Source organism: Magnolia sinica, chromosome 2 (assembly GCF_029962835.1).
Source record: "Magnolia sinica isolate HGM2019 chromosome 2, MsV1, whole genome shotgun sequence".
Taxonomy (NCBI): Eukaryota; Viridiplantae; Streptophyta; class Magnoliopsida; order Magnoliales; family Magnoliaceae; genus Magnolia; species Magnolia sinica.
Window position 1 is genome coordinate 26,684,334 of NC_080574.1, and position 27,543 is coordinate 26,711,876.

Genomic DNA, 27,543 nt, shown 5'->3' on the forward strand with positions numbered 1-27,543 from the left:
AACCTTTCAATGAAAAGACACATCCGTAGGGCACATGCGCACCTATGACTACAGCCATGGTCTGTCTCAACGGATATTTTGAAACACTAAATTATTTTAAAATAATTTAAAATACAACAGTTCAACCATGGGCATTTAGGTCCATACAATCATTGGGGTGTTTGTAGAGCAGTGGAGCAAGATTGGACCGCATCTGATGGGAAATTTAGATAGGTAATGTGGAGGCCAACCAGCCCAAGTGCAACTAGGTGTATGGAAAGATTTTCATACACTTAGCACAACACATCCAAAATGCAAGTCTGGTCATTGCAATGGCTCTGCCATGTTCTCATCACTACCACGTGACTGAATCAAAAACAAAAAACAACAAGGCATTCTTTATCGAAAAAGCTGTGTGGTTCATCCCTAATGCATTTGCATGGAGAACGTGCAATCAACTCAAATCATATGCTTTGATCCCCGCAATAAGCTAATGCTTGACAACATGCAGTCATGGGGCACAGAGTGGACAAACGCATGGCCCCAAAATATGGTCGCTCGGTTGGTTTGGTTCATCACAGATGTCCATTCTCCTCCATGTTGGTCCACTCCATTGATTCTTTGGATGTCGACCGTTGCTCTTTCCTCTCAAACAATCCTTTAATAAGCCTCCATCTTTACTTTAGGTAAGGGGTAATGGGTTGGGTTTGGGCCCGGCGTCTTCGGTTGGCCCGCTGATGCTATAAGGGCCCGTTTGGGCGGGCGGATTGAATGGTATTGAATGGAATTAGGGTGGATTGCACATGTTTTAAGGTAATGATGGCGGCGTCAGTGGATTAGTTCCAATCCTATGGTATTCAGAGATCCCATGGCGAAAAATGTGGCATGTTTGGGAAGCCTGCCGTACCTAGGGATGCCAAGGAAATCCATCGCATCCCTCGTCCTCACCAAAGGTATGTGGAAAGCCTCCGACCATGAGAACTGCCTCAGACTCGTTGCTGTCGGCGTCCCCCATTGGTAATAGTCCACCGAGAAATCCAGCACCTTCTCCGTCGCCTTCTTCTCGAAGGGTGGCAGGAAAAGCTTATCCTGCTCGCGTCGGATCTTCAACAGAATCTCTTGCGAAATACTGTGGTTCTTCACTTAGAAGAAGCCCCACTCGATTGAAGCGTCTACTATCTGCCACTTACTCGCTTCCTTCTCTCCATCCGACATGCTTAGACGGCTGAGATCGATTAGCGGAAGGTGTCTCCTACATCGGACCTTTTGTTGTTGTCGTTATTCTCTTCTTCGTTTGGTTGGGAGGTCTGGAAGAGGGTCTTGTAGGCGTTTTGAAATGGCTGGTTGGATTCCATTTGGAGCGACTGAAAACAGAGTCGAAAGAGAGGTTTGAATAGCGTTTTGACCAAATGCGGGATTGGAGAATCCATCGTCTATCCTCTCGAATCCAGCGACCTACCGGATCCAAATAAATCTTTCGCCACCCAAACAGGCTGGCATACGGACGGCGTTGGATTTGACAATCCAATCCCGTGTAATCCCTCATAATACTCTGGAATCCGCCCGTCCAAACGGCCCCTAAGGTGATTCTCAAGATTTAAAACACACACACAGATCAACTGTGAACGTTGTCATCCTCACTCTTTCTTGCAGTGCGGTCTACTTAAGCTTTGGTTTTTCCTCATATTTTTTTTTTTTTTTTTTTTTTTGTCTTTGTAGACACTTCATTTAAAATGAGATTAAACTATTATTCAGTTTTTAGTCGGAATTCCCCTAAAGGGATAAAGCGGAGGATTAGTGTATTCATCGGTTATGGAGAAAGAGCGGTGCTGGTTAACAGTCATTTATATGGGACAGGCCCAACGGGTTATGGGAAAACAACTAACTAGCTTTCTCACTGTTGGTTGCTCCTGTCGATGCATTTGGATTCGCACCTGGAAGTGGGACTGAAACGGGCTGTGCCTCCCCGCCTTTACTCCTCCTGCCCATTTTAGCCGCGAGATCAATTGGTGAATGGTAGCTTCTCGGTCTCCTCTAGTTCCATTTGCAAAACAACTGGTGCTAGTGGTGTTTGAAAAGCATGAATCAATGAAAGACGCTCGTCTGGATGGACCATTTGGTAAAAATCTTACTGATGAGAACTATACAATATGCCAATTTTTAAACCTTGATCAAGCCACATTTTAACCCCTCGTTAAAATTTCAAACCAATCAAATGGAAAGTATCCTTGGCACCTCTCGAGGATAGCTACCATATTCAATTGACCAAAAATGAGCCAGACAGGGTAGATCTCAACAGCATATTTCAATTCCAACCTTGGAATTATTCACGTACTAATTAAGACCCAAAAGTAGTAAAAATTGATAGATGAACATTTAATGACAGCTTGTTTTCTAAAAGTATTTATGCAGCATTTGGGACCCAAAGATGACAAAAACTGACCGGCATTGATTTTTTAAAAGTTACGCTCCCATTTGCTTTGCATTCTAACATTCTATCCGGATAACAACCATGAGGGTAGCCTGTGAGCTTACAGGCAGTCCTTTAATAGCCGCCTATTTCTGTTTATATAAACTGCATTCAACAACCATTCCAGGGGTGGTTATCAATCGACAGAGAGTGCTTTTAAATGAGAGAAAATACGTCATAAGGGTTTCTTGGGTGTGCTTAGTGTACGTATAGCGCCTACTTGAGGTCGCAGAGTAGCCAGAGATTCATGACAGTGATGAAGTTTTGCTCAACTCAAGAGTTGTTTATTATCAACGCTGTTAAAGACCAGAGTATAGTCGTGGTTTTTTCGTTTTTCTTTTCTTTTTTTCACATTTCAAATCAATATGCAATTCAACTCTATATATTCCAATTATACTAGAAACACAAGCTCATTATTTATTTATTTATTTATGCAAATTTTTTCTCTCATCTATGTTCTTTTAAAAAGATAAAATAAAATCTAAATCTTGTGAAGTAAAACTAAATGTGACATTGCTCAAATTTCACAAAAACTTGATAAAAACTGATAAATTCTGTAAAGTGAATATCGTATATAAGTGCAGGAGAGAAAGGGTGTCTAACCCATTTATTTTTGTCACCGGTGCTCCTACTCGAAATCTATGACAACATGCTAATCATGGGATCATTTTAGACCAAAAATCTTATGATTCTTTCACCTTTTAGGGTACATTTTTTTGTATAGACTGACGGACTACCCATGTTATTTCATTTGACCTGGAAAAAAACCTTAATTACCAAATTAGATTGCTATTTGTAGACGAACATAGAAAGATGAAAATAATCTTACTTTTTTCAGCTGCTTACCTTAACAACAAAGGTATTTTTGTCAAAAACAACCAACACCCATGCTTTAAAAATCGTCTTTGATAAGATAAGTTTTCCGGCAGAGAAAAAAACAGCATTGTACGGACTCACATGCGGTGCTAATTTTTTCCAGCAAAAACCAACAACAAAGTTCCAAGAAAGTGAGGGCATACTGAGTCGCGTTCGCGGCACCGTTCCATACACTGAGCTAGGCAAATGGATGGACGGCATGGATAAAACACATGCATCGTGATGGGCCAAGGAGCATCGATCAGTAGCCAATACGCAATCGGCGTCCAGGAAAGCGGTATATGCACTGCGAGACCCACACACCATTTGGACGAATAACATTCACCTCAACCGTTCCCCGTGTTGCAGCCACCTTAATTTTGAACCAGCTTGAATTTCTGGGCCTCGGTACAAGGTGGCGCACCTGATGGACGGTTTGGATCATGAAGTCGTTCCATCCACGCAAGCGAAAGTCATGCCCGCCGCGTGGCTCAACATGTCACAAATCGTAAAGTACGGACGCGGATTGAGTCCTACATAATCCGTCCGGGCAGGGATCTGTGGGGCCCACCGTGAGGTAAATGTTTTATCCACGCCATTCATCGCTTTAATAAGATCATTTTAAGGTATGATTATATAAATGAGGCAGGTCCACAGCTCAAGAGAACCACACAAAAGGAAGCTGTAGTGATAATGACACCCACCGTTGAAACCTTTCTAAGGGCCACCGTTATGTTTTTTTACCATCCAGCATATTCATAAGGTTATGTAGACGTGGATGAAGTGAAAACACAAATATCAGCTTGATCCGAAGCTTTTCCAGCTCTCAAGAAGTTTTTAATGGTGGACGTTCAATCCCCACTTTGTGGTCTACTTAAGCCCTGAACCTGCCTCATTTTTTTGGTAATATCTTAAAATGATCTGATAAAAACTATGAACGTCGTGGATAAAACACTTACATCACAGTGGGCCCCACAGAGTCCTGTCCGGACGGATTTTGTCCGGGCGGGGTAGGACGCAATCCGCGTCCCTAAAATACCCTCGCTACTCGCCCTAATTCTTCGAACAGAACATTTCGCGCCACTGGGAAGAAGCGGGAAGTGAGAAACGCAAAAGAAAACAGACGTTCACATCCCTCCCAAGAAAATGCAACTGATCTCTTAAAAAGGAAAAAATGCAACATGAAAAAGAAGAAGAACCCAAGCGTTCTCTCGAATCTCCCACTCCATCTCCGAAGCCCTCTAAGATTCCCAGGCCCGAAAACCCCTCCCCCGCCATTCAAGAATCCATGTCCCAAAACCCTAGAATCCAAAGATACTTGATCGCCGTTGAATACATCGGCACTCGATTCTGCGGCTCGCAGAAGCAGCCAAACGACAGAACTGTCGTCGGCGTTCTTGAGGTACATGATCTCATCGCTCAATATATCCATCTATCCGCTAGTTCGCCTTGTTGTTGACTGATTCTCTATGTTTCACTACATCCATGTCGTTTTTATTTTTGGGATTTGATATCCTCATCTACCTTGATTCGTGAATACAAGCACCCTTTCGACATCTGGTAATGTAGTAGTACAATTCACGCTATTCTATCGCCAAAGGTGGAAAAGATGGGTTGTTGTTTAATCAGCTGGGTGTAAATTCTCCTCATGTAGGTCTAATTGAATGGTCTGAGCAGTTTGAAATCTATAGCCCTGGAAGTGTTCAGCTAATATTGGTGATAATATGGCCTTCAAGAACTCCTCCACGCTGCATTTGGATGTGCACATGGATTGAATTGCAAACACAATTTAGTCGAGTGAAAATGTCAAAATATCAACAACATTTCACCGAAGTATCATAATGATGAGGTAGAGCTGAAAGTCATAGTTGTGTTCCCTTCAATTTGGAGGCCGTATCCTCAGTATGGATTCCATGTAAGGAAAATCCCAAATTGGTAATCTCCACTGTATTAGGCCATTGATTGCAATTCGATTCAATTGTGCATCGAAACATCATCATCATCATCATCACCATCCCAATTAATCGGGGTCAGTATGTGAGTCTTGTTCCACTATTCGGCCCATTCCACTTTGTCATGTTCCGCCATTCCACTCTATCAAATTGTGCATCCAAACCATGGTTTTAAATATCGACTACGATGGTGTATTGGCCACGTTGTATTGTTATTGGCCCACCCTTGTACGCGATACCAAGGGCCAATATGAGGCTGTATCAGCCTGTACTGTATCAGTATTTGATGTCCCATTAAAGGGACTGGTGCCGATATTTAAAACCTTGATCCAAATGTACCGTTAGGGTTATTGATCTTTCGAGAGCTCCAGGACTCCCTTCAAGTCAATATGCTTCAGCTAGAAGTAGATAACCACAGGTGGATTGTTCTATTGTTTGCTCTTTACGTGCCTGCAAAAATAAAGGAAAGTAGGTTTCGAATGTTTCGACAACAGGACTAACGAAGGACACGAACTTCATTCCTATCAACAATGGGTGACTGAATGATATCTGTTGAGTAGTAACTCTTATACAACCATGAATCTGAGGACATATTGTAAAACTGGGCCTATAGTTTTTACAAGTGGGGACCCTGGTTTGGTGATTCCATACCATTGATATGTTGGGTTCTAATTTCTCAGGGTCCTCCTGACAGTTAATGAATGATAAGATATAGTTCATAAATATTATGCAATGTGTCTCGATCATCTTCCTTGATTTCAGTATCCTTTCTGATTGTCATGATTAGAAGTAGCTGTGTATGAATTTTGATTTCTATCTTGGGTAGTAATGTAGTATGTGCTAACTATCTGGGCAGATGGTAGAAATGGTTGAAAAGAGAGTAAACCTGTACAAGAAATATAATTGATGAAGACTGAAGAGAAAGATGAATGGCAATTTAAATAACAACTCAATATCAGTAGAGAAGTGACAGATCGCATAGTGGATAATAAAAAGGGGGAATGATCATGTGGGCAACAATGATTGCCTATAATGGAATCAAGTCAGTTGATTTTAATTTAAAAGGAGATCCACATATGCTTATCCAAAATTATGTACGCAAATTAAAACAGTTTATGTTGGTGGTTTCTTAGATAGATCGTGGATGGAAGCATCAACCAGAAGAGTAAGATCGTAAAGCTGGGCTAATTTTAAAAGGAGATGAACATATGCTTATCCAAAATTACATAGGCAAATTAAAACAGTTTATGTTGGTGGTTTCTTAGATAGATCGTGGATGGAAGCATCAACCAGAAGAGTAAGAGCTTAAAGCTGGGCTAATTTTTGCCAGGAAAAGCAAAGGGTTGGTGTAGGCAATGTAATGTGGCTTATAAGGATTGGTGTGAAATCTTCCACACCAATTGGCGACATTAAAAGATTAAAGAGGGACTATTTTTGGCTGGACAAACAACTAAACAACTGGCAATACTGGAGTTTCCTCATGGAGCACTTATTTCATGGAAGAGTGAAGGTATCAGAAAGTCTATAATTTTTTATTTTTTATTTTTTTATTTTTGTGGTACAAGAATTATTCTGATATAACAAATTGTTGATTAAAAAACCCTGGAAGTTGGGATTTTCATTTTTGGAGCTTTTGAAGGGAGAAAAGCAAATAGAATGGGTTAGGGATCATGTGCAATGCACCCAAAAAAAAGGAAAAAGAAAAAGGAATCAGTCATGCATGTTGTAACTTGCAGCATGCACTGGCCAAACAGATATTGAAGGAATTGTGAAGCCCTTTAGAAGCACCATTGAGCTTGTCTGAAATTTTATTCTTGAGTTTTGACATTCATTCTAGGTTTCATAAAACCAACCCTCCATCACTTGCGATCATCTTGTAACATGAAGAAGATGGTTCCTCCAAGAATCCCAAATCCTATGTCAACATAAAAGTTGCTCAATGGTGAAGGCAAGAGTTAGTTACCATAAAAAAGGAAGGTGCTGAATGCTTTGGCATTTTTCTTATATTAGGTTATTCTTTTATGGGAGTATCTTGTACACTTAGACATAGTTAGACACTCCGCATGATTGTGAGTACATGTAACTGGCTCCTCATTAAATAAATTCATTCTGTTCACTTATTTCAAATTCTTTTGTGACATGGCATTGCCATAAACTTCGGCAGTGTCTATGGACCAAACTTTTAAGCTTTGCAAATCTGGTTTTGGTGGTTTGTATATCAATTATGGGTCCCTTCTTTGTTCTTAATGGAATGATGGAAACATCATATTGGAACAAAGGGACAGTTCTTTTTGGTTAAACAGAAACTTGATATTAAATTTTTTATCTCTTTTAGCTTTCATCAATTTGGTATGATGTTAGATACACGCCCTTACCTGCAAATTTTTTAGAGGATTACTTTTCTTGATCCATGGAATAATTTGATCTCAGTAACTTTGACATCTTTATGCTTCTTGTAGGAGGCTTTTCATAAATTCATTGGGCAGCCTGTTTCAATCTTGTGCTCCAGTCGAACTGTAAGTTCAATTTCTACTTGAAAGCAAAGGCATTTCAGTGTGACCCCTCCTTGTTGTAAATTTTTTTCCTTCTTAAATCATCAGATGTATTCAAATGGGTCACATTATGCAGCAGATGATTTTTTGCCCTTGTGATTTTCTGGATCCACTTGACTGCTCTAGCGTATTATTATCTGTCTGATTATTTATGTTGGAGCACAGTGTTCTTTTGAGGAGGCCTGACTAAACTTGCATTTTTTGTCTGTATATAAGATGTATTCTGTGGATAAGTGCCATTAAATAATCATTTGTGTGTTGTACGAGCACAACATTCTTTTGAGGAGGCCTGAGTAAACTTGCATTTGTCATCTCTACGTAAGATGCATTCTGCGGATAAGTGCCATCAAGTAATCATTTGTGTTGCACTTCCTCTGTAGTTTAAGAAATTTGCTTTTGGTGCTACTGTGCAGTAACTGTGCTTAGTACTTGCTGTTTGTCTATGTGCAACATCTACAAAATGCTAGACCACTGAACACACATCTTCTGTCGAGTCTATTGGGCGTGCAAGCGCGACTTCTCAATTGCTACGCTTAATGCATAGTATATTTAATTTCTGGCGTGTTTTATCTTTTGTTTGCTTCAGTCCTGTCCAAGTTATTAGTTTGCATGGAACATGATGATGAATATTGCTGATTCAGGATGCAGGAGTGCATGCTTTATCAAACGTTTGCCATGTAGATGTGGAGCGCATCAGCAAAAGGAAGCCTGGTGCTGTGGTATTTTGCCAACTCATCCATCTAAGTTTTTTCTTTCATGAGTATGTTCTATTCATCCCAAGTTTTGACTTGGGTTTGGATGCTGTAGTTTCCTCCTAATAAAATCTTTAAAAAAAAAAATCTTCTTTATCCTTAAATCACTTTGAAAAATCCAATATAAAGTCAAGCAGTGCAATGCTTCTCTTTTCAGTAGCTTGAAGATATGTAGTGCCCTGTTATTCTGATCATAAATGCTGTCCATATTTGGATTCTCCTCTGGACCCGTCGATTTACCATGTTTGGCCTCGTAGATTGCCTCCTGCACACAGTAAAATCAGACTTAAAAAACTCTCACCAAGTTACAAGAAACTTGCCTTGCTTGCTAGTTAAGGTACGAACTAGTGCTGGTAAGGTCTAGCGTGTAACTAAGTCCACCCAACTGATCAAAGAGAGATGCGATCAAAGGGAGGGGATGCTTGTTCTTCACGGTCAACTTGTTCAACACCTGGTAATCCATAAAAAAGTTATATCATCCTCTTAGAGAAAAAATATATCATGTTTCTACAAAACAAGCAGCATTTGATAACCACCCATGTTTTGTTTGAATTGATAAGCTTTTAGCGTTCCTTTTTTGTGTGAACAAAAGCTCCAGAACTTGTATGGTTGAGTTGGTGATCAATTTCACTCCAACATTCCAAAAAAATAAAATAAAAATACGATGCCCAGTTTTCATGGCTCTTTATTTTTTTAAAAAGGAATGGTGAAGGAGCTTGCTAGTGCTTTGTGGTCAATGTAATCATCCCATTAGGACAACCACTAGCTAACATTATTCAGCAGTGCTGGTTCCTTATGGATAATGGTTAGTTTATACTTTATACTGTTGGGTTGATTCGGAATTTTATGACCTTGAGTTTAGATAGCTTGCTTGAGAGTCATTTAGCATTACTAATTAAAGTTCATATCTATGAGTGTATGATGATCCTAGTAACAAGCACTCCACTTAAATTTGCCGTGTTGAACATGTGTTGGTGTTGGACATGCACAACCCTCATCGACCATACTTACAATATCAAAGATATTTTGAAAATATCACGCTATTACCATGATATCTTCTTAAATGTAATTTTGGGAGATATCATGTCATTTCCTATTTATCATTAAAATCGAAGATGACACATATTATCACAATATTGTTGTTGTTCTTATTATTACCATTTGATCGGACTGGATTAGGAGGGTCCACTGCAACTCCTACTTCACAAGGGATCGTAACCATACGATCAAACCACAACCAATCCATTCTTTTTCCCATTCTTAGGAAAATGCGGTGTCTCCCTCGTACTATTTGCCACGTTTTCCTCTTAGGAAAATAACCATTTTGTCCTCAAGAAAATGCCACGTGTTTCCCTTTGACTTTTTTATGCAGGACATGAAATTTAAATATGATATGCAAGATTTCAAGCTTAGATCATACTAATTCAGAAACAATAACATAAAAATTCTACATCCCACACAAAAGTTCAAACATTCAAGCAAGGGGAATCTGTGCGGGTCTAGGCCTACACAGGCTAGGACTGGATCAGCAAAATTATGGACCAAACGATGCTCAAAGGAAAATAGAAATCATCCACACATGCACAGTAACCAGTCCCTAATCCAAGGGATTCACCAATTTCAATTCAAGGAACCCTAGGATAAAAAAAAGGACAAATAAATTAAAGATAATGCAATCTAGGGTTAGGGTTTATGAAATTAGATACAAAAAGAGAGAAAATAAGAAGGAAAACCTGAACCGATGAAAGTCCACGAGTGCGGACAGCGGCAGGGCTTGGCACACGTGCGCACAAACCTGGCTGCATGTGCGAGCGGGGCTCAATTCCCCAAACAGCCTCCTTGGCCCTGGTCGGCCAGGGGAGGTCTTCAAAACCTCCAAGTTTCGTGGCGATCTGACGTATGGTCTGTGCGTAGTGATCCGCCGATGTTTCGGCCCTCTTGCAGGGCCAGACTCTGGAAACTGGCTGTAGGGATAAGAACGGCTGCAAAGTAAAAACTGGTGGATTTAAAACAAGAATGTTGTATAAGGTGAGAGATATGGATGAAATAAGGTAGGGGCGGATTGGGATAGGCGTGGCTTTGCACCACGGTAGTTAGCCATTCGAAAAGGGAGGACTTCGCACCCACTTGAATTTTTCCACAAATCAAAACTCAGAGAGTAGGAAAAAAAAAACACGTATGAATTTTTATTAATCTCAATGAATCAAAAATAACTACAAGGGGTGCCTATTTATAAGAAAACCTTATACCCCAAAACTCGCGCCATGTGCGCAACCTATTACTTGGTGATGAAGTAAACCAAAATAAAAATTAATCAAAGAAATCTAAAACATCCATGATATTTTAAATAACATAAATAATCAAAACATAAAATATGAAATTAATCCGACTAGTGGGCCACGATCATGAGATCCCATGATGGGCTTTACTTGGCTATCGGGCCTACACTCTTGAACCAAAACTCCGTCTTCTAACTAGGAGGTCCTCCCTGGACGTCGTCATCTAGCCAGATCGATGGTGGGGCCCTCCTCCTTGTGTACGTGCATAGGGGGGCGGCGTGTGTGCGCGTGTGCGCGTGATGTCCCCATCACTTTTCCCATGTGTTCTTCTTAGAAAAAGGTCATGTGTCACCCTTGGGAAAATGTCGCATATTTGATATCTCCCTTTAACCTCTTGCCATGTATTCCCTTTAGAAAAATGTGGCGCATCTCCCTTTTTGTCCTTTTGCCATGTATCCATTTAGGAAATGCCATGTGTCCCCTTTTGTCCTTTTGCAATGAGCCTCCTTTTTGTCTCTTTGCCACCAAGGTATGCCGTAATGGAAACGGTGGGCGCAACGGTCCCCACCATTTCCATTATGCGTAATGACCATTATGCCCTGTAATGGTGACGAATTTTTTTTTTTTTTAAAAAGAAGAAAAAAAGCTCAGAAAAATATGGAAAAAATCCCAAAATTTAATTTCCTAAATACGTAATATCAATAATAAGATTATATTAGATGCGACCGTAATTGCCGTTGTAGGGCCACTTTTTCCAGGGTGCTCGTTATGCCCTTGTATTGCGTAACGGGCCCAGCTGATATTGTTACGTAACGGATTCGACACACTTTGCATGTGCTCGCCTTAGGAAAATGCCATCTTTTCCTTTGAGTTTTTGCCCAAAAGCATTTGAAAATTGGTGGGCCCCTCTCTGATAAGCATCTCTCTCTCTCTCTCTCTCTCTCTCTCTCCCCTCGTTGATTGGCTGTTCTAATTAGATTTTTTTTTCTTTCCTAAAATCACATAACAACTAAAATTTTTAAATCTACATATTAAGAATTTTTAAAATAAAAAAATCTAAAATTTTCAAAATATGTAGGCCCACATATCCATATGCAATCCACACCATTCATCTTTGTACACATTGTGTATATGATGGTGTCTATGTCCAATCATGATAATTTTTATGTGGATCTAACCTAGTGACCATTTGAGGTGTGGGACCCACCCTTAGCTTGCTATTGATGGGGCCCCATAACCTTTGGACTATTGGATCAGCATGTGAGGCCATTAAATGTGTTGTGGACAACCCATGTCCAATACCTATGAGCCAGTAAATTGTGGACCATTTTCGGCCTAGTTAAAGCTCCCCTTTTAGGGATTTGATTCATTAGTTTTCTCTATTTGTCATGTTCTTTGAAATGAGTGTCACTTGTTCAAATGAGACTTTGGATCGTGAAGTTATTAGACAGTCAGGATCGATCATATTTTGAACATGTCATGCCCCAAAATTCGGGTACCCGAATAGAGTGATTTGAGACTCAAATCCTAGACTCGAGAATTATAATTATTTATTATTATTATTATATACAATTATCCTCATCTAGATACAATTACCGTAAAAAAAATAAAAAATAAAATTAATTGCAATAAAATGCTCACGATTTATAACATTAATCGGAAATCAATTATTCAGTGTATTGAATGATTAAATACAATTTTATGATATAATGAAAACTTGAAATCAACTAAGCCTAGATCTCTGTTTTGTTGCACTTCTCGACTAAATCCTACTCTTGGCAAAACTTTCTAAGTGGGAGTGAGCATAACAACTCATGGGGTCACTTCGCACCCACAATTTGGAAGTTTCAAGTTTACATGATATCAAAATATATAATCACATCATACAGGATTAGCAAATGGAATTCAAGAAATTATGAAGAATCATATGAGCATTAACGTATAAGAAACTAATAATAAATAACGGTGGATCATTTCGAGGCGAACCTAGGAAAAGCACTCGCGTACCATTTTAGGGAATAACCTAGGGCAGAGCACCATGATAACCATTTCGGATCTCCCAGGGCAGGGCACCATGCATCCAACATTTTAGGGAGTTTAGGTAGAGCACCCGTGTACCATTTTAGGAAAACTCAAGACAACGCACTTATGTAAAACCATTTCGGATCTCACAGGGCAGGACACCGTGCATCTAACATTTTAGGGAATCTGGGTAGAGCACCTATGTACCATTTTAAGGAAAACCCAGGGTAGTGTACCCGTGCAAAACTATTTCGGACATCATGCATTCAACATTTTAGAGAGTCCAGGCAAAGCACCCACGTACCATTTTAAGGAAATCCTTGGGCAGCGCACTCGTGCAAACCATTTCTCAAGAAAATACAACATGCAATCAATGTACATAATCTAAAAGGTACATCAATCTAATGTTGCTTCTCCATGAATTAAGAATATTCTTGAAACTAATAAAGCAACAAAATCCATATCTGCATTCTAAGATAACTATGAATTGAAGAAACAAAAATTTATGATTCAATGTAAAACATCAACATATTAAAGCATCAACTGAAAAGCAAGCTATTATATTCATTATATATGCAACATGTAAATTAAACATATCATGTATGTGTAAACCTGGAATTAGCAAAGTATGAGAGGATCACCCACCTGATGTATCACTAGAAATACATGCATTCCATCAGGTTCGGTTCCACTACCACTTAGTTAGATGCACTTATATGACAGATGACTCAATGCGACTCAATAAGTGTTTTGATGTGAATCGGCGAAGTTCTCTACATGGAATCACATGCATTGATTACCCATCAATCAAACTAGGGTTTTTGGTCTTTTTGGACTAGAACAATAATAATCAACATAATGACTTGATGAGTTGATTTATCGAGTCAAGGTGTAAAAACATCATCTAAGCTTCTATTTTGAATCAAAGGTATTTGGAGGGTAGTTACGTGATTTACGATAAGTATGGGGGGTTTGTCTATGCCCTATAAACAATCATATCTCGGAATCTCAGCGGGCTGACTCGGTTGAGTCGACTCCGTTAAGTCTTTTTTCTTCTCCTTCCCTTCCTTTTTTCTTTTCTTCTCTTGTTTTCTTTTCTTCTCGACTGCCCAACAACCGGATGTGGAGTCCAACAACTTATGTGACTCTGCGAGGCACGACTCGCCATTCTTTCTCAGTCAAACTCTTCTTCACTTCCTGGTGATCACTAGGCTTCCTACTTTTCTCTTGATTGAAATGCAAAGGATTTATAAAATTCTCATCATTCTACTCTCACAATATTTTTGAAGTCTGGATTATAAAATGGTTATTGATTTTACACTGTAACTTTCTAATGTCGAGTCTTGTTTTCACATGCTGTCTGATTAGGTGTTTAATCCGGTTATGTTAAATCCTATCTAATCGTTCCTCCCATGCAAGTTCCAATGGCCCATGAATTGGTTTCTTTATATCTCAATATATAGGATTAATTAATGAGTTTTAACCTATTTTTTTGATTTAGAAGACAATGAGTTTTAATGGCATATTACAAATCTAGGCAGATCTAACAGTCGAATGCCTAAATCTTGCATCTTTATTTCGCAAACAGGAATATAAGCAGAGTGCATAGCTTTCAGTGTCTTAATTTGTGTGCATATGATATTCACTTTAACTAGCAAACAAGTGACACAACCTCATGCTTTCAAGTATTTAGCATTTGATATGCCACTTACTATAAAAAATGCAGTTACCACCTCATGAACCTGGAGTCGTTAGAAAGGCTGTGAACCATTTCTTGCAGGTATGGCCATTATTGGTATAGTAAATTTCTGATTTAAAATCATGTCTTTATCGAATACCATGCTTTTCTGTCTTGTTTTTTTGAATCTGTTCGTAGAAACCCTATCTTCTGCTTGCGACCTAATTGAGCTAACCAATAAAAAAAATACTGGTTTCACTGGTACTAAAAAATTTCAAGGCGATATCCCTAATTACCAGCATGCAGATACTATTACAGCTTAAACTAGAAAAGTTATTTCTGCTTTGGCAAAGTGGATATATCTGCCTATATATGATATACATTGCATGCATGCATGGGTGCTGGAACATTTCTTGTAAGCCTATCCATGTGAACAAGAATGTGTCATGTATAATGAAGCTAAGAAAATATAAGCTTACTGCTATTGATTTCTTTGATATCCATATTGTTGGCATCTTGAATGTTTTCCTAGAAGTGGAAACCATGTATATGACCATCTATAGTGGCCCTCATATAATTTTTAAAAAAAATATTTTTATGTGAGGGAATCTCAATGGCTTTGGTTGTGGGTTTGCTCCCCACAAACATGAGTTCGATTCCCCTCCCCGTGGATTTCCCGATGCACATGGTTGGCGGGTGATTGCATGCATCCGCAGGGAATAGTCTCGCCTTAAAGGTGTGGGGACACCTTGTCATCATTAAAAAAAAGCGAGGGAATCTCAACACGTGTAATGTACCATTGCTGCTTTTCCTACAAAAAGATTTTAGTTATGCTGACAGTTATGGTCTACAATAAAAGTTCATGACGCCAAACTTCATTGTACGGTTTGTACCAAAATGATGTCAAGCCAATAAGCATTGATTGTGCTTGTGGTTCCTATGTGGTAGTTCTTACAGAAAATACAGAGACTCAGTCTTGCCAGCTATTTTCTTTCCTTTAGTAACATATGAAGAATGAAGTCTAATGAATTTCTACTTATTAATGACAGAAAAATGAAGGTGATATTATGGTGATTGATGTTCGATGCGTTCCCCCTGATTTTCATGCTAGATTCAAAGCTCAAGAGCGCACGTAGGTATCATTGAAATTAAACTTCGAGCTCATGGTATTTGGGGATGCAGTCAGTGATACAAACAGGCAGACATGTATGCTTATAGGTATTAGTTAGAGGAATGATCCACTGTGAAGTCCTTTGCATTGGACAATTGGGCCTACCTGTAGTTAACCATGGTTGCACCTGGAACCCCTCTATTGCTTGATTGGATTGTCCTAGGGGTCCTTGGATAGCCTGCATGATGGATGGCTAGAATTTTTCATCTCACTGATCAGATGATCCTAGCATCCATCGAGAGCCTGCAAATTAGATTGAAATCGCTCATTTTGCAGGCACTCCGTGGACGCGTAGCACACTTAGTGTCACCTGATTAGCGCCTCTCGCTCTCGCGACCTGGGGGGGATGCATCCATGTTGACTCCATTGTACCCAACAGTCCTTGGGCACCACAATGGGCTCCATTGCTCACTGATGTTAGGAGTAGCCTCCATACCGGTAGACCATCTCTCTCTCTCTCTCTCTAGACACACGCACACAAACGCACAAGATACTTACCTACACACATAACATTTCTATTGTTGTGCCTTGGATAAACTAGATTGCATCTTACTGCCTATCAACGTGTCAGAGGTGGTGGGGGCGAGACTGTTGTAGCTATTAATCATTCTTGCCTTTGAATTACTTGGCTGGGAGGCATAGGATTTCAGATTTTAATGCCTGCTAGATCCACTAAATAATGATAATTTTGCAAGTTCTAATGATTCTAGAGCTTTTAATGCCGCCAAAGCCCAAGTAGTTCAGCCCTTCAAAACCTCTTTTGTTGCTACCTTTTACCGTAGAAGAATGTCACACATGTATTTATATACATATTTTGTGTATACAATTAAATTTAAACACTACTGAAGAAACTTATCTATTTAGCTATTTGGTTGTCTTTAGATACTTCTATCGGCTGCTCTCTGGGCCAGAGCCTTTATCAACTTTTGAGAAAGAACGCGCCTGGCATGTACCTAAGGAACTAGATCTTGTTGCCATGCAGGTGGATTATATACTTTATTATTTATCAGCAACTCTTTCTGGCATTTTCCTGCTTTCGTTAGATTTATTGGTGATTTGTTTTCAAGCAGAAAGCATGTAACATCCTTGTCGGACATCATGATTTCAGTTCATTCAGATCTGCTGGTTGTCAGGTTTATCCCCATCTGATAACTATTCAAAATTTATTTATTCATTTATTACCTGTTGGACTTCACCTTTGCATACAAACCTAGAGCACTCTCAAAGCAATCCCAATCTCTAGATACGCTAGCATGGGATAACACTATGAGATTGTGGTCCTATTATTTAACTGCTCAGAGGGCTCATTTGGCATTACATGCTGTAGGCACCAACTGTTCACAAATTCCCCTTTGTGGTCATCATATATTGTTGTGCTAAAAGGTGCAGCGTGTGGCATGACCGTTCTAGCATGTGTTTGTAGCCATGTATTGGGTCCCTACTGTTTCGTATAGGATAATGCTACTTTAGGACGCTGTCCATCTCAAATGTTTAAAATACCTAGGGTAGTAATTGCTAGGTTGCTCCAATGTTGAGGAGAGCATCAGCATCCTCTAGAGTGGAGGCACCACAATCAGGAAATTTCAGCTTGGTGAATGGAGTACTCAGATACGATCCTTATGTCCCTCTTTAACTGTCAACCATTTGAATCTGCGTGGATGGAAACCACTTACGCACAGGGATTTTTTTAATAAAAATCAACAACTTAATATTTTTGTTGAAAGAAAAATGAAGTTTACAAGGAACCCATGATTGATAAGGTCTTAAACAAAGACTAGGGCAATTATCCGCTTCACAAGACTATCAACTAAAATGCTGGCTTCTTTAGAAATGAGGTTAAATGATGCACAATCGAGGATGCTAGGGCCTAAACTCATTTGCAATTAAGTAGAATTTCCACGGGTCCCTTCTGCTTGGAAGCACAAGAGAATGCACACCCCTTCCACAGTTACAAACCAAAGAATGTCGATCCTTGAACATGGGCTACCTATTCATTTGACCAGAGAACACATGGAGGGCCCAAAGCTTAAATAACTTCTCCACACCCAACTTCTTTGACTTTTGATGGGGACATCAGAGGACCTACTCGGATGTACCAGAGACGGAGACGACCACCCACATCAATGCAACTTTCTTTGTGGATTGGAGACGAGTTCCAGATGGGGCCCGCCGGGCCGTTTTGAAGACCCCACATGCATCGGACGTGCATCAAGAAGACCCCACATTGGGATGATGCATGCGGGCTGCTTAGGAGGTCACTTTAGTTATAAAATTTCTATTTCATGTCGATCCGACCGTTGGATCTTGTCGATCAGGTTATCGGGCCACTAGGTCTTTTAGATCTGGGCCCCTTGGATTTTGATGTTGTTTTCTTTATGTTTTTTGTTATTTTTACGAGTTATTTGATAGTTGAGATTCATAATATATGTCTTAGTTTTCTTATTTTGGATAATAGGTCACTTTACTTGGTGAGTGGCATAGTTGTAATTACTCTGAATTTTAATTCCGAACTTTTTATTATAAAAGCACAATGGGGGTGGAGTTCCAACCCTAGTGGATATTTGAGAAAAAAAGACGAAGAAGAGAGAAGCTTTCTTGTGTTAAGGAAAATTTCTATTTATTTTCTAGGGTTTTTTTTTTAATCCTCCATTCCAATTAAATTGTGGAAGGGTAGAAGCTTGCTTGGTGGTGGATTCCAAGGTACATCCTTTCTCTTCCTCATCTTCAAAAGGTATTGTTCATCTTACATCCTTCCTCTCTCCTCTTCGAAAGGTATTCTCTTCTTCTCTTGTCTTCCTCTTTTCCCTTCCATTACAACCTTCTAAACCCTAGATCTTCAATTTTCAATTTTCTCCAATTTCTAAAAGCCCTAATTTCAAAATCCCCAATTCCCATAAACCTTAATTTTCCATATTTCAGATTTTCCCCTTTCGAACCCTAATCATCAAACTTACAGATTTGTCCCTTGAGTGTGGAATGTGCCTATACTAAATTGGAAGTTCTATCCTTCCATCGGTTCTAGTTTTAATTGATTTATGTGATTTCTTAGCATGCGGACATGTGATTTAGGTTAAATCATATTTTATTTCCTATTGTTTACTCTTAATTAATTGGTAGGTTAACATCTTTTGTTAATTGAATTACTTTATGGATTATTTCATAATCTCCACGTTGCATGCTAGCATTAAATCATGTGTCTTGCATCAACTTCTCTTTGTTTGAACCGGCAGGTGGACCACCTTCCACCAAATTGTAAGTAAAGCTGACTTCATCAACAAAGATCTTAGGAACATGTAATAAGAGAAGCGAGTCAGACAAGATGGAAACTTGGTTGATGGTACCCTAAAAGGAAATGGTGTTCATGCAACTTGAGACGTCTATTGACTCTATTCTAAATGTCTTTTGGATCCTATGAAAGACAAATTTCCATGGCTCAAAACCAGCCGGTGGATCCCATTTTTAAAGTTTTTTTTTTTTTTTTAAACCAATGGACACGATGCTCTTTTTTTTTTGCATGTCTCACTAGCATGGTATTACATTAGTTTGAGGCCAGCATGTTTGGTCGATATTACTAATACTTATTCATTTTGGAGCGTGCTGATTTGTGCTCTGATACCGATGTCTTGAACCTTGCAAAAAATGCAAAACTTTGAGGCACACAAAATGGATGACCTACCTATGTTGTTTCCATTGTAATATAGCTTGCTATGCATTGGGACTTCTGAGAGATGAATCAAACTATCTTGAAAGGGTCTGTAAGGCTATGTTTTGGATTTTTTTTTTCATCAATAAAAGAAATTTATTAGAATCGCAAAGCCAAAGACAGAAAGAAATGCCCCATGCAAGACGAAGCCACTAAGCCCCCATGCTATAGAAGAACATCTTTCAACTCCTAGAAATCTACTCTCCTATACCCTACAAGCTTGATCAAATCACTGCAAGAGGGCATATATTCCACGGAATTCAGCCATTACGTCCACAGGACCACACAACCACACATCCAAGAATTTGATAGTTGCACTCGGTATCGACCATAAGGCTTTAAATTGATCGATGCACCATGACCAGACCTAGTGAAAGGAAATGGATGAAGAGATGGTTAACGCTTTGCATTCCTCAAACACATTAGCATCCATTAATAATATTTCTTTGCCCATTTCTAAGGTGGTCTATTGCGAATGCATCATCACAACCTACCGTGCAACCAAAGGCAATCACTCTTGAAGGCCCAATAACTGATGAACGCCACGCTGTTGGGGACACCATCTCTCTTTTTCCAACAAGTGCATGTACAAAGATATTATACAAACTGACACAAGGATCCCACTTCAATACTCTCATATCCAACCCATTTTGGCTAAGGGGAACTCCCTCCAACATCCCTCATTAGTCTTATCAACTCATCGATCTCCTTGTTCCCCAAGTTCGTCCTAGAATCTGGGGTCCAAACCCCTTGATCACCCTCTCAGCTAATATGTTGACTAACCTTTACCTCTTTTTTTTTGAAGACACAGGGTGTCCCCGCCCCTTTTGAGGCGAGACTATTCCCTGCAGATACACGCAATCAGCCACAACCACTTGTATCGGGTAATGGTGAGGAGGGGAGTCGAACCCACACCTTTACCTTTTTTATCAGGGTAAGCCCAAAAACGGATGCAAAGATTGAGCATAAGGGTTTGTTTGTTTTTTTTTTGAAGACATAGGGTGTCCCCACCGCATAAGGGTTTGTTATTGCACTACTAGTCCAAAAAATTAATCTGAGAACCATTCCTGACCTCAAATGAGATTTCTCTCATAAACTACATTTTGACATTTTGAATGGCTTTCCACACCCTGGACCTTGACACCTCAAGCAAGCTGGTGATCATGCCCATCCTCTTGCAGTCCATAATTTCTCAGTAGACCTCCTCCCGAAGTATGCAGTACTCTCCAACCCTCCAGTCCCTTACTGAGCAATGCTTGATTAGTAAGCTTAATGGTTTGAGACCTGCTTCCCCTTGTCTTGTGGGCTTGCACACATTGATTTGAGACCCGTTCCCCCATGCACACTTCTTAGTTCTTAATGATATTTGTGTTTCTTCTCTATTCCATGCCGCAAAAGTCCCTTTGAAACCTCTCCAATGTGTTTATCATGCTCATAGGACAATGGAAAAAAAAAGTGATAAAAAAAGTAAATGAGCTACGCCGTGAGTTGATTTTACCCACAAAAGGCAACAATCTGCGTTCCAAGTAGCCAAAATTTCCTCCACACTTTCAATCACTATTCACTAGCTCCCAAAGACTCTTTTATGGCTTGCCAAACACAAAGGGAGGCCAAGATATGTTGATGGATGGGAACTTGCTTTGCACCTGATATCCCCAGTAACATCACCCATGGATCTAATCTGGGTTTGGCATGCGACTCATATTGGAACGATACCACGTTGATTTGATTTCATCTGTCTTGGATGATTCAAAGCCCAAAATGTGCTGAAACTAATTGGAAAAGACCAAGTTAGGATGAAATTGACTCGACTTGTTTAAGAATGAAACTGAGTTGACTTGTTTTTTCCAAAACCATGGGTCCACCACTCTTTCATCCAATCTAAACCCCAACCCGTTACCTTTTAGAAGATTCACATTCTACCTTAAAGCATCTTAGAATACATTTGAGGTTATTGACTTTGCTTCTTCTCTTGAAAAAACAAGTGGAGTCATATGCAGACTGCTAGTGGAAAACTTGAAAATTTTGTTCGGTCCACCTAGAAGTATGCAATCAACCTTTTTAAACTTGCTATTTTGACATCTTACTCAAAACCTTGGCCACAGTCGCAAAAACTGTGGAGAAATTAGACTCCTTGCCTCAAACCCCCTGGCAGCCCATCCAATAAAAGAAAAGAACTTGGTTTTTTGGACAAGGGCTGCTTGCATCCTCTTACCAATTTTCTTTCATTTTCCATATCTTTTTCTACATTTTGATAGAAACATATGGCTCTCTCTCTCTCTCATGTAGACACACACAAATAACAAATCCCATAACTCTCACTTCTATTCTCTACCTGAACGACCCATTTTTAGAACATCTCCTTCTCAATCTTATCTTCAAATGACATCTTCCTCCCTCACAATAATGTTTTCCTCCTTTAATTTCAGGTAATTTTCCTCGTTGACCCCTTTCTCCTTAATTTACAGATCCCTACAATTCCTCATTTCCATAATTGAGCTCAGTGATTTTTCCAAATTGTTCGGATATCTGATTCTACTATTCTAGGGTTCATATTTTACTTTCATTGTGTTTTCTAGGAATTAGAAATGCTTGAATTGTTAGTGATTTGATTGGATCGTTGTGTAATTTTTCTTTGTTGTTTTTTCCCCTTTCGCATTATGTTTTTTTTAAAAGGAGAGAATTTGATGCATGACAATTACCCACTTGCTCTAAAAGCTTGAACTGTTAGAGTATGACAAATTAATCCCTTTATCTCATAGCCCAGGCCCCACATCTCATGGGTTAAGACCTCGCCCAAACTCCCCTCGTGGGCCCCAAATCATATGGGCTGCCCACCCCAAGTGTGTCCCCGCATCCCACGGGTTAGCCCACTCGAGCCCGGTGTGAAATGGCATTAATCACCCCCGGTGAGGAGTCTCGAACACGAGACCTCTCTCGTGGGCTCCAATTACATGGGTTACCCACCTTGAGTGTGTCCCCGCATCCCACGGGCTACCCCACTCGAGCTCGGTGTGAAAATGCCCCTGCATTAATCACCCCCGGTGAGGAGTCTCGAACATGAGACCTCCCTTGTGGGCCCCAAATCACATGGGTCACCCACCCTGAGTGTGTACCTGCATCCCACGGGCTACCCCACTTGAGCCCGGTGTGAAAATGCCCCTGTATTAGAATTTTAGTGTGAGAATTTGTGTAAGAGACTGTAGAGATGTGTAAATTTATTTTCTTTGATTTGAAAATGGATTAATGAAAGAATGATTAAGCATTTGAGATATTTTTATATGAAATTTATGAATTTAATGAATTTGAATTGATTATTTTTGAAGTTTGTTTTTTAACAAATTTCTTTCAACAGTGAAGTTTGTTTGTATGTCACCGGATCATATCGATTTTGGGTCATGATACTTGTGTGGTGGGGCCCACTTGTTGAACAAATTAGATCTTGCACAAGCTTCTACATTGACACGTGTTGAGTTGGCAAGTGGTACTCTCTCTTTTCGTCTTTTGAATGTTCCCTATTTTTGAAAATTTTAATCTATAATGGAATATGAAAAAGCCATCTCTCCACGTAATACATGGTAGTGAGCGATGTTAATCAAATCGTCTGTTTAGTTGGCCACATCATGGATGGCCCATGTTTCAAAATCACAATTATAAAAGCAATGCTGGGCATCAATTTGCATCACTTTCTCATTGCATGTAGAGGGTTAACCCTTGAAAAAAAAAATGTACCTTTGCTTTGAAGGCAATTGATAGCATTAAAGGATCATCTCTCTCTCTCTCTCTCTCTCTCTCTCTCTCTCTCGGGTCCTTCTAGTTTTACTAGGAGGGAAAATGACGCAACACAATATGCTCCTTTATCTAGCTCCATTGAACTCCAAACCCCATTCTCCTTAATGTATGAAGAACAAACTCCTAGTTAACATGGTTGGAAGCTTTCTCTAAGTCCAACTTGTTGATAATACTCATATTCCTCTGTGCCTAGAATCAATGCACTTATGAGCTATAAGCCGGAATCTTAGGACATGTAGAAGCATATATGCCAAATCTTAGCCGGAATCTTATACAGTCTCCTATTAGGCTAATTGGCCCTAGAGTCTATGAGTTTCATCATTCCTTTTCTCTTCAAAATCAAAGAAATAAAGGACTTGCCCATCTCCTTCTGTAATTTACCCATTCATGAAACTCTTCTAAGGTGCTTAAGAAATCCCCCTTTACTTCCTCCTTGAACACTTTGACCTTTCACTCAACCGTCGTTAAGAAACTAGCGTTGCAGTTTATCAGAGTGCTCTCTTTCATTGTTGTTAAGGCCATGTTTGAAAACCATGGATTCCATGCCAAACAATGGAAAAGCAAAAGGGTTTTCCTTTTGTTGTGATGATTTGTGTGATTGTGATCCCCAATATAGTGTGGTGTGCATGTAGAATGCGTAGTCAATAAATCACCTATTTATCCGCCCCTCTTTTGCTTAGGGGTGTGGGAGAGATTCTTTGATTCCTTCAAAGTGTCGTAAGTGATGCCGGGGTCCAATGAAGGTTTCTTCCTAGCATGGCATGGGAGTGGGGCTGGGAAAAAAAAAAGGAAGTTGACATGGAGGCTAGCCCTCTTAGCAGACATTTGGGCTCTAATGGGGGGAAATGAATAATTGGCGTTTCGAAAATCTAAGTGGGACGGTGTTGGAGGTCTTTAGGATGACAAAGTTAGATGTAATGGGTTGGGCCTCAAGCGCGAAGGCCCTCGATGTGTAACATTTCTTTTTTAATTGATCATCACTGGTGTAATTTGCCTTGGGAGTTCTATCCTTGGCTTTTCTTTTTCTAATAAAATATTATTACCTTTCAAAAAAATAAAAATAAAAAAGAAGAAAGAAAAGAAAAGGGTGGAATCTACCAAACAATCATTACACTTCTCCATATTTTGGATTCTTGGCACAAGAATCTAGGCGATTGTGAGAGGATTATGAGATTGCCACTAGCTATCCAAACAAGAATTCAAAAATGAATTCCATGTTTCAATAGTTCTCTTGAAAATCATCATTGCGTAATTATTATTATTCTTTCTGTTACCTTGGATTCCACGTTTCCAAACATGCCCTAAAGTCATATATGGTAGGATTCTATTAGAGACAGTTTTGTTAGTACTTGCTTTAAGCTTGCTTTTTATATAGATTTGAGAACCTGAATATTTGAAGCGAGGTATTGCATGTCATCATTCTCATAGGTTGGCAAGCATGTTAGATATTCAAGCTGTCTCCACTACGACTCAACATGTTTTTTTTTTCCTGCTTCCAATATCATCAGGCAAGTTCACCTGTCAAAACCCTAGACGAACTTCATGTTTCTGAGGTGGTTTCATCTCCATACTTTCCATCAAGTGTGGAGAGAAGACAAATTAATTCTTTTGAACAAGATCTACAAGCATCCTCTAATACCTCAAAGATCGAAACGACCATGAAGTGTACAACTGCTACTCATGATAAAGTTGGAGGCTTAGGTATTGCAAGTGGTCAAGCATTTGGGCAAATGACAAGACAACGTTGCTTCATAGTAACAGCAAGGGCACGCTCCTTCCTTTACCACCAGGTCATCTATGTGATCTTGCTCTCTTATTCTCTGTCTAGGAGTCCCTTCCTTAATTTATGTCTGGTTACTTAGAAGAGTATACTATTTTGATTAACTTCTTAGTTTTGCTTGTAGGGATGTTTTTCTTAATGTAATTTTGAGTTGTTTTTTTCCTTTTCTTTTTTGAGATGAGTGATGGGCCTTGCTTTCCAGTTGTCATTACATGCATGAATGTATTTATATGGGAGTGTTAATGTCCCCCACAAATCTGGACTGCCTTTCTTTGTCCCGTACCATTGTTAGCAGACCATGATGCAACAGTCACACCAATCGCTGGATCCTAACCATCTGATCAATAGCATGGAAATTGAGAGTCAAGATTGAGTTGAGAGATGGAATCGGTTAAATCATCATGAAGCATATTTGCAATAGGACCCGCCATGGGTTGCTTATGATTCCAAGCACCTTGGTTATATGATGCTAAATCTTGTCATCATCTAAGCCTTATCCCAACTAATTGGGGTTGGCTAGATGAATTTTTTTCTGCCATTCCCAAGGTGTTGTACAACAGTAATGGTGGTCGTAATGGCAACTCTCTTTCTGAAAAAAAAAACCTTACAAGCCGTTATGGTGCCGTTGTTTCGTAACGGCCATTACAACCCCGTAACGCATTACGGTTGCCATGGTTACTGTCTCATAATGGCTGTTACGACCCCATAACACATAACGGTTGCCACTGTTACTGTCTTGTAATGGCCGTTATGACCCTGTAATGCGTAATGGTTACCTCCATTACTGTCACGTAACGACCATACCATTTTGGAATACCTCCACAACTTCAGTTAGACCATAGGTCATCAAGTCTTTTCTTACTACCTCCATTCATGTCGCTTTGGGCCTTCCCTTTGCCCTTTTAGAGTCTTCAACTTTTACAAACTCACTCCTAACCGGCACAGTTCTTGGTCTCCATAGCACATGACCAAACCATCCAAGTCTACCTTTCCTCTTCTTATTACCTATTGGTGCTACTCCTAAATTCCCTCAAATGCATTCATGTCTAATTCTCTGTCTTGCCGCTTATCCTTCTTGGCACTGTCATTTCAGCTAGGGTCATCCTATGAACATGATATTCCTTGACTGCCCAACATTCTGTCCCATAAATCATGTAGGACCTAAATCATGGCTGGTCTTACAACCATCCTATAAAATTTCACTTTCATGCTAACCGTTATATCTATGACTTGTAAAAGATGGACGGTTGCAGCAAAACAGTCAAAATTCAAAAGGTTGGATCATCCGATCTTGTGATATTTGCACTGTTGCCTGCTTCAAGTGTTATGAATGCACTGGCTGGATTGATGATGGGCTGTCTGGCATGTCAATTAAAAGTTTTGGGGAGGTTTCTAATGGCCCATGAAGGTGGGGAAATTAGCAGTTCTTATATATACATAAAATATAGGCATATAATAACAAATGATACACAAAAGCCATTTATGAATAGCATGATCTTTTTCTGGATGAAACAGAATCTTTTCCTATTATTTTCACTAGTTTTGCTGGTTAAAATGAAATTACAGTCATGTTAGTATGTATTGCCATCTTTTCAGTAGCAGTCCAATGTTATGAGCTTTACTCTGAAATTTCAATGAAACTTCTCTCAGGTCCGATTGCTAGTTGGCGTTCTGAAAGCGGTTGGCACTGGGGAACTAACAATTAGTGATGGTTTGTATTCTCCGTATCTATCCTCCCCTGCCTCAATTACTTGCGGAAGAATGAAGACATTGTCTTTGAAATTCTGTTGTAAGCTTATTTTTGTTCTTTACAATTGGCGCAGTTGAAACGATTCTGAATGCGAAGACCATTACTGCTGCAAGTCCCATGGCCCCTGCTTGTGGTCTCTATCTTGGAAATGTGAAATATGAGCTCCCTTGATATTTGGAGAGAATTGGAGAGAATGACAGGTTCTTGATTTTCATGTTGTGGACTGGTTCAGTAGGGAGTTTCTTACTTGTGTAACCTGCCTCACTGCCTCGATCTGGCATCTCCTCGTTCAACTTGTTTTCTGGTCATCATGCATTGAGAAGCTGAAGAATAGTGGGATAGACTACAGTCACCTCCACTTCTTAAGTTGTTCCGTCCCTTATACATGTGCCTTGCATGCATGACAACCCAGACTCTCCAAACTATGGGCGTTATTGTGGATGGGTCATAAACTGAAGTTTGAACTAAATGAGCAATCTTAACCATCTGATTTTCCTCATTATATTTGAACTGCTCACCATTTTACTTTAACCATGATAGCAAGTACAGGAAAAATGAAGATCAGTAACCAAAGAGATTAAAAGAAATAATTGAAAATAAGCACAATGACAAGCTATACTATATAAAGCAGAGATGAAAAAATGATTAAGGCATGGTGTGAGTTTTTGCTGGTTCATTCGGAATCAAGAGGCAGTTATAATTATGTAACCTTGAAAAAACAGTTATAATTATCTCATTGACTGGAAATTCTGGAGCTTTTCCTTCTCCGACATACTTCATCTAATATGTGAGCTATTTGTCAAGGAGA

The 27,543-nt window shown here is 39.6% G+C and overlaps 1 protein-coding gene across 2 annotated transcripts; it reads left to right on the forward strand.

Moving 5' to 3' along the window:
* The first annotated feature begins 4,353 nt into the window (after nt 1-4,353).
* LOC131236768 (uncharacterized) lies at nt 4,354-27,266 on the forward strand. Of its 2 annotated transcripts, XM_058234191.1 has the most exons (10): nt 4,354-4,706; nt 7,716-7,772; nt 8,450-8,527; nt 14,588-14,641; nt 15,589-15,671; nt 16,593-16,692; nt 16,781-16,843; nt 24,714-24,995; nt 26,636-26,696; nt 26,809-27,266. In XM_058234191.1, the coding sequence occupies exons 1-10, from the start codon at nt 4,479-4,481 to the stop codon at nt 26,904-26,906; spliced, it is 1,104 nt and encodes a 367-aa protein (XP_058090174.1). In that variant the 5' UTR covers nt 4,354-4,478; the 3' UTR covers nt 26,907-27,266. The 2 variants fall into 2 exon arrangements, with proteins under 2 accessions (XP_058090174.1, XP_058090176.1); XM_058234193.1 differs by lacking the exon at nt 7,716-7,772.
* Nucleotides 27,267-27,543: the final 277 nt, after the last annotated feature.

Excerpts from the sequence above, each read along its gene's own strand:
- LOC131236768 (XM_058234191.1), top strand. The coding sequence starts at position 4,479 with ATGCAACATGAAAAAGAAGAAGAACCCAAGCGTTCTCTCGAATCTCCC. Across the intron at positions 4,707-7,715 it reads CTGTCGTCGGCGTTCTTGAG|GAGGCTTTTCATAAATTCAT; the intron begins GTACATGATCTC and ends TGCTTCTTGTAG. Across the intron at positions 8,528-14,587 it reads AAAGGAAGCCTGGTGCTGTG|TTACCACCTCATGAACCTGG; the intron begins GTATTTTGCCAA and ends TAAAAAATGCAG.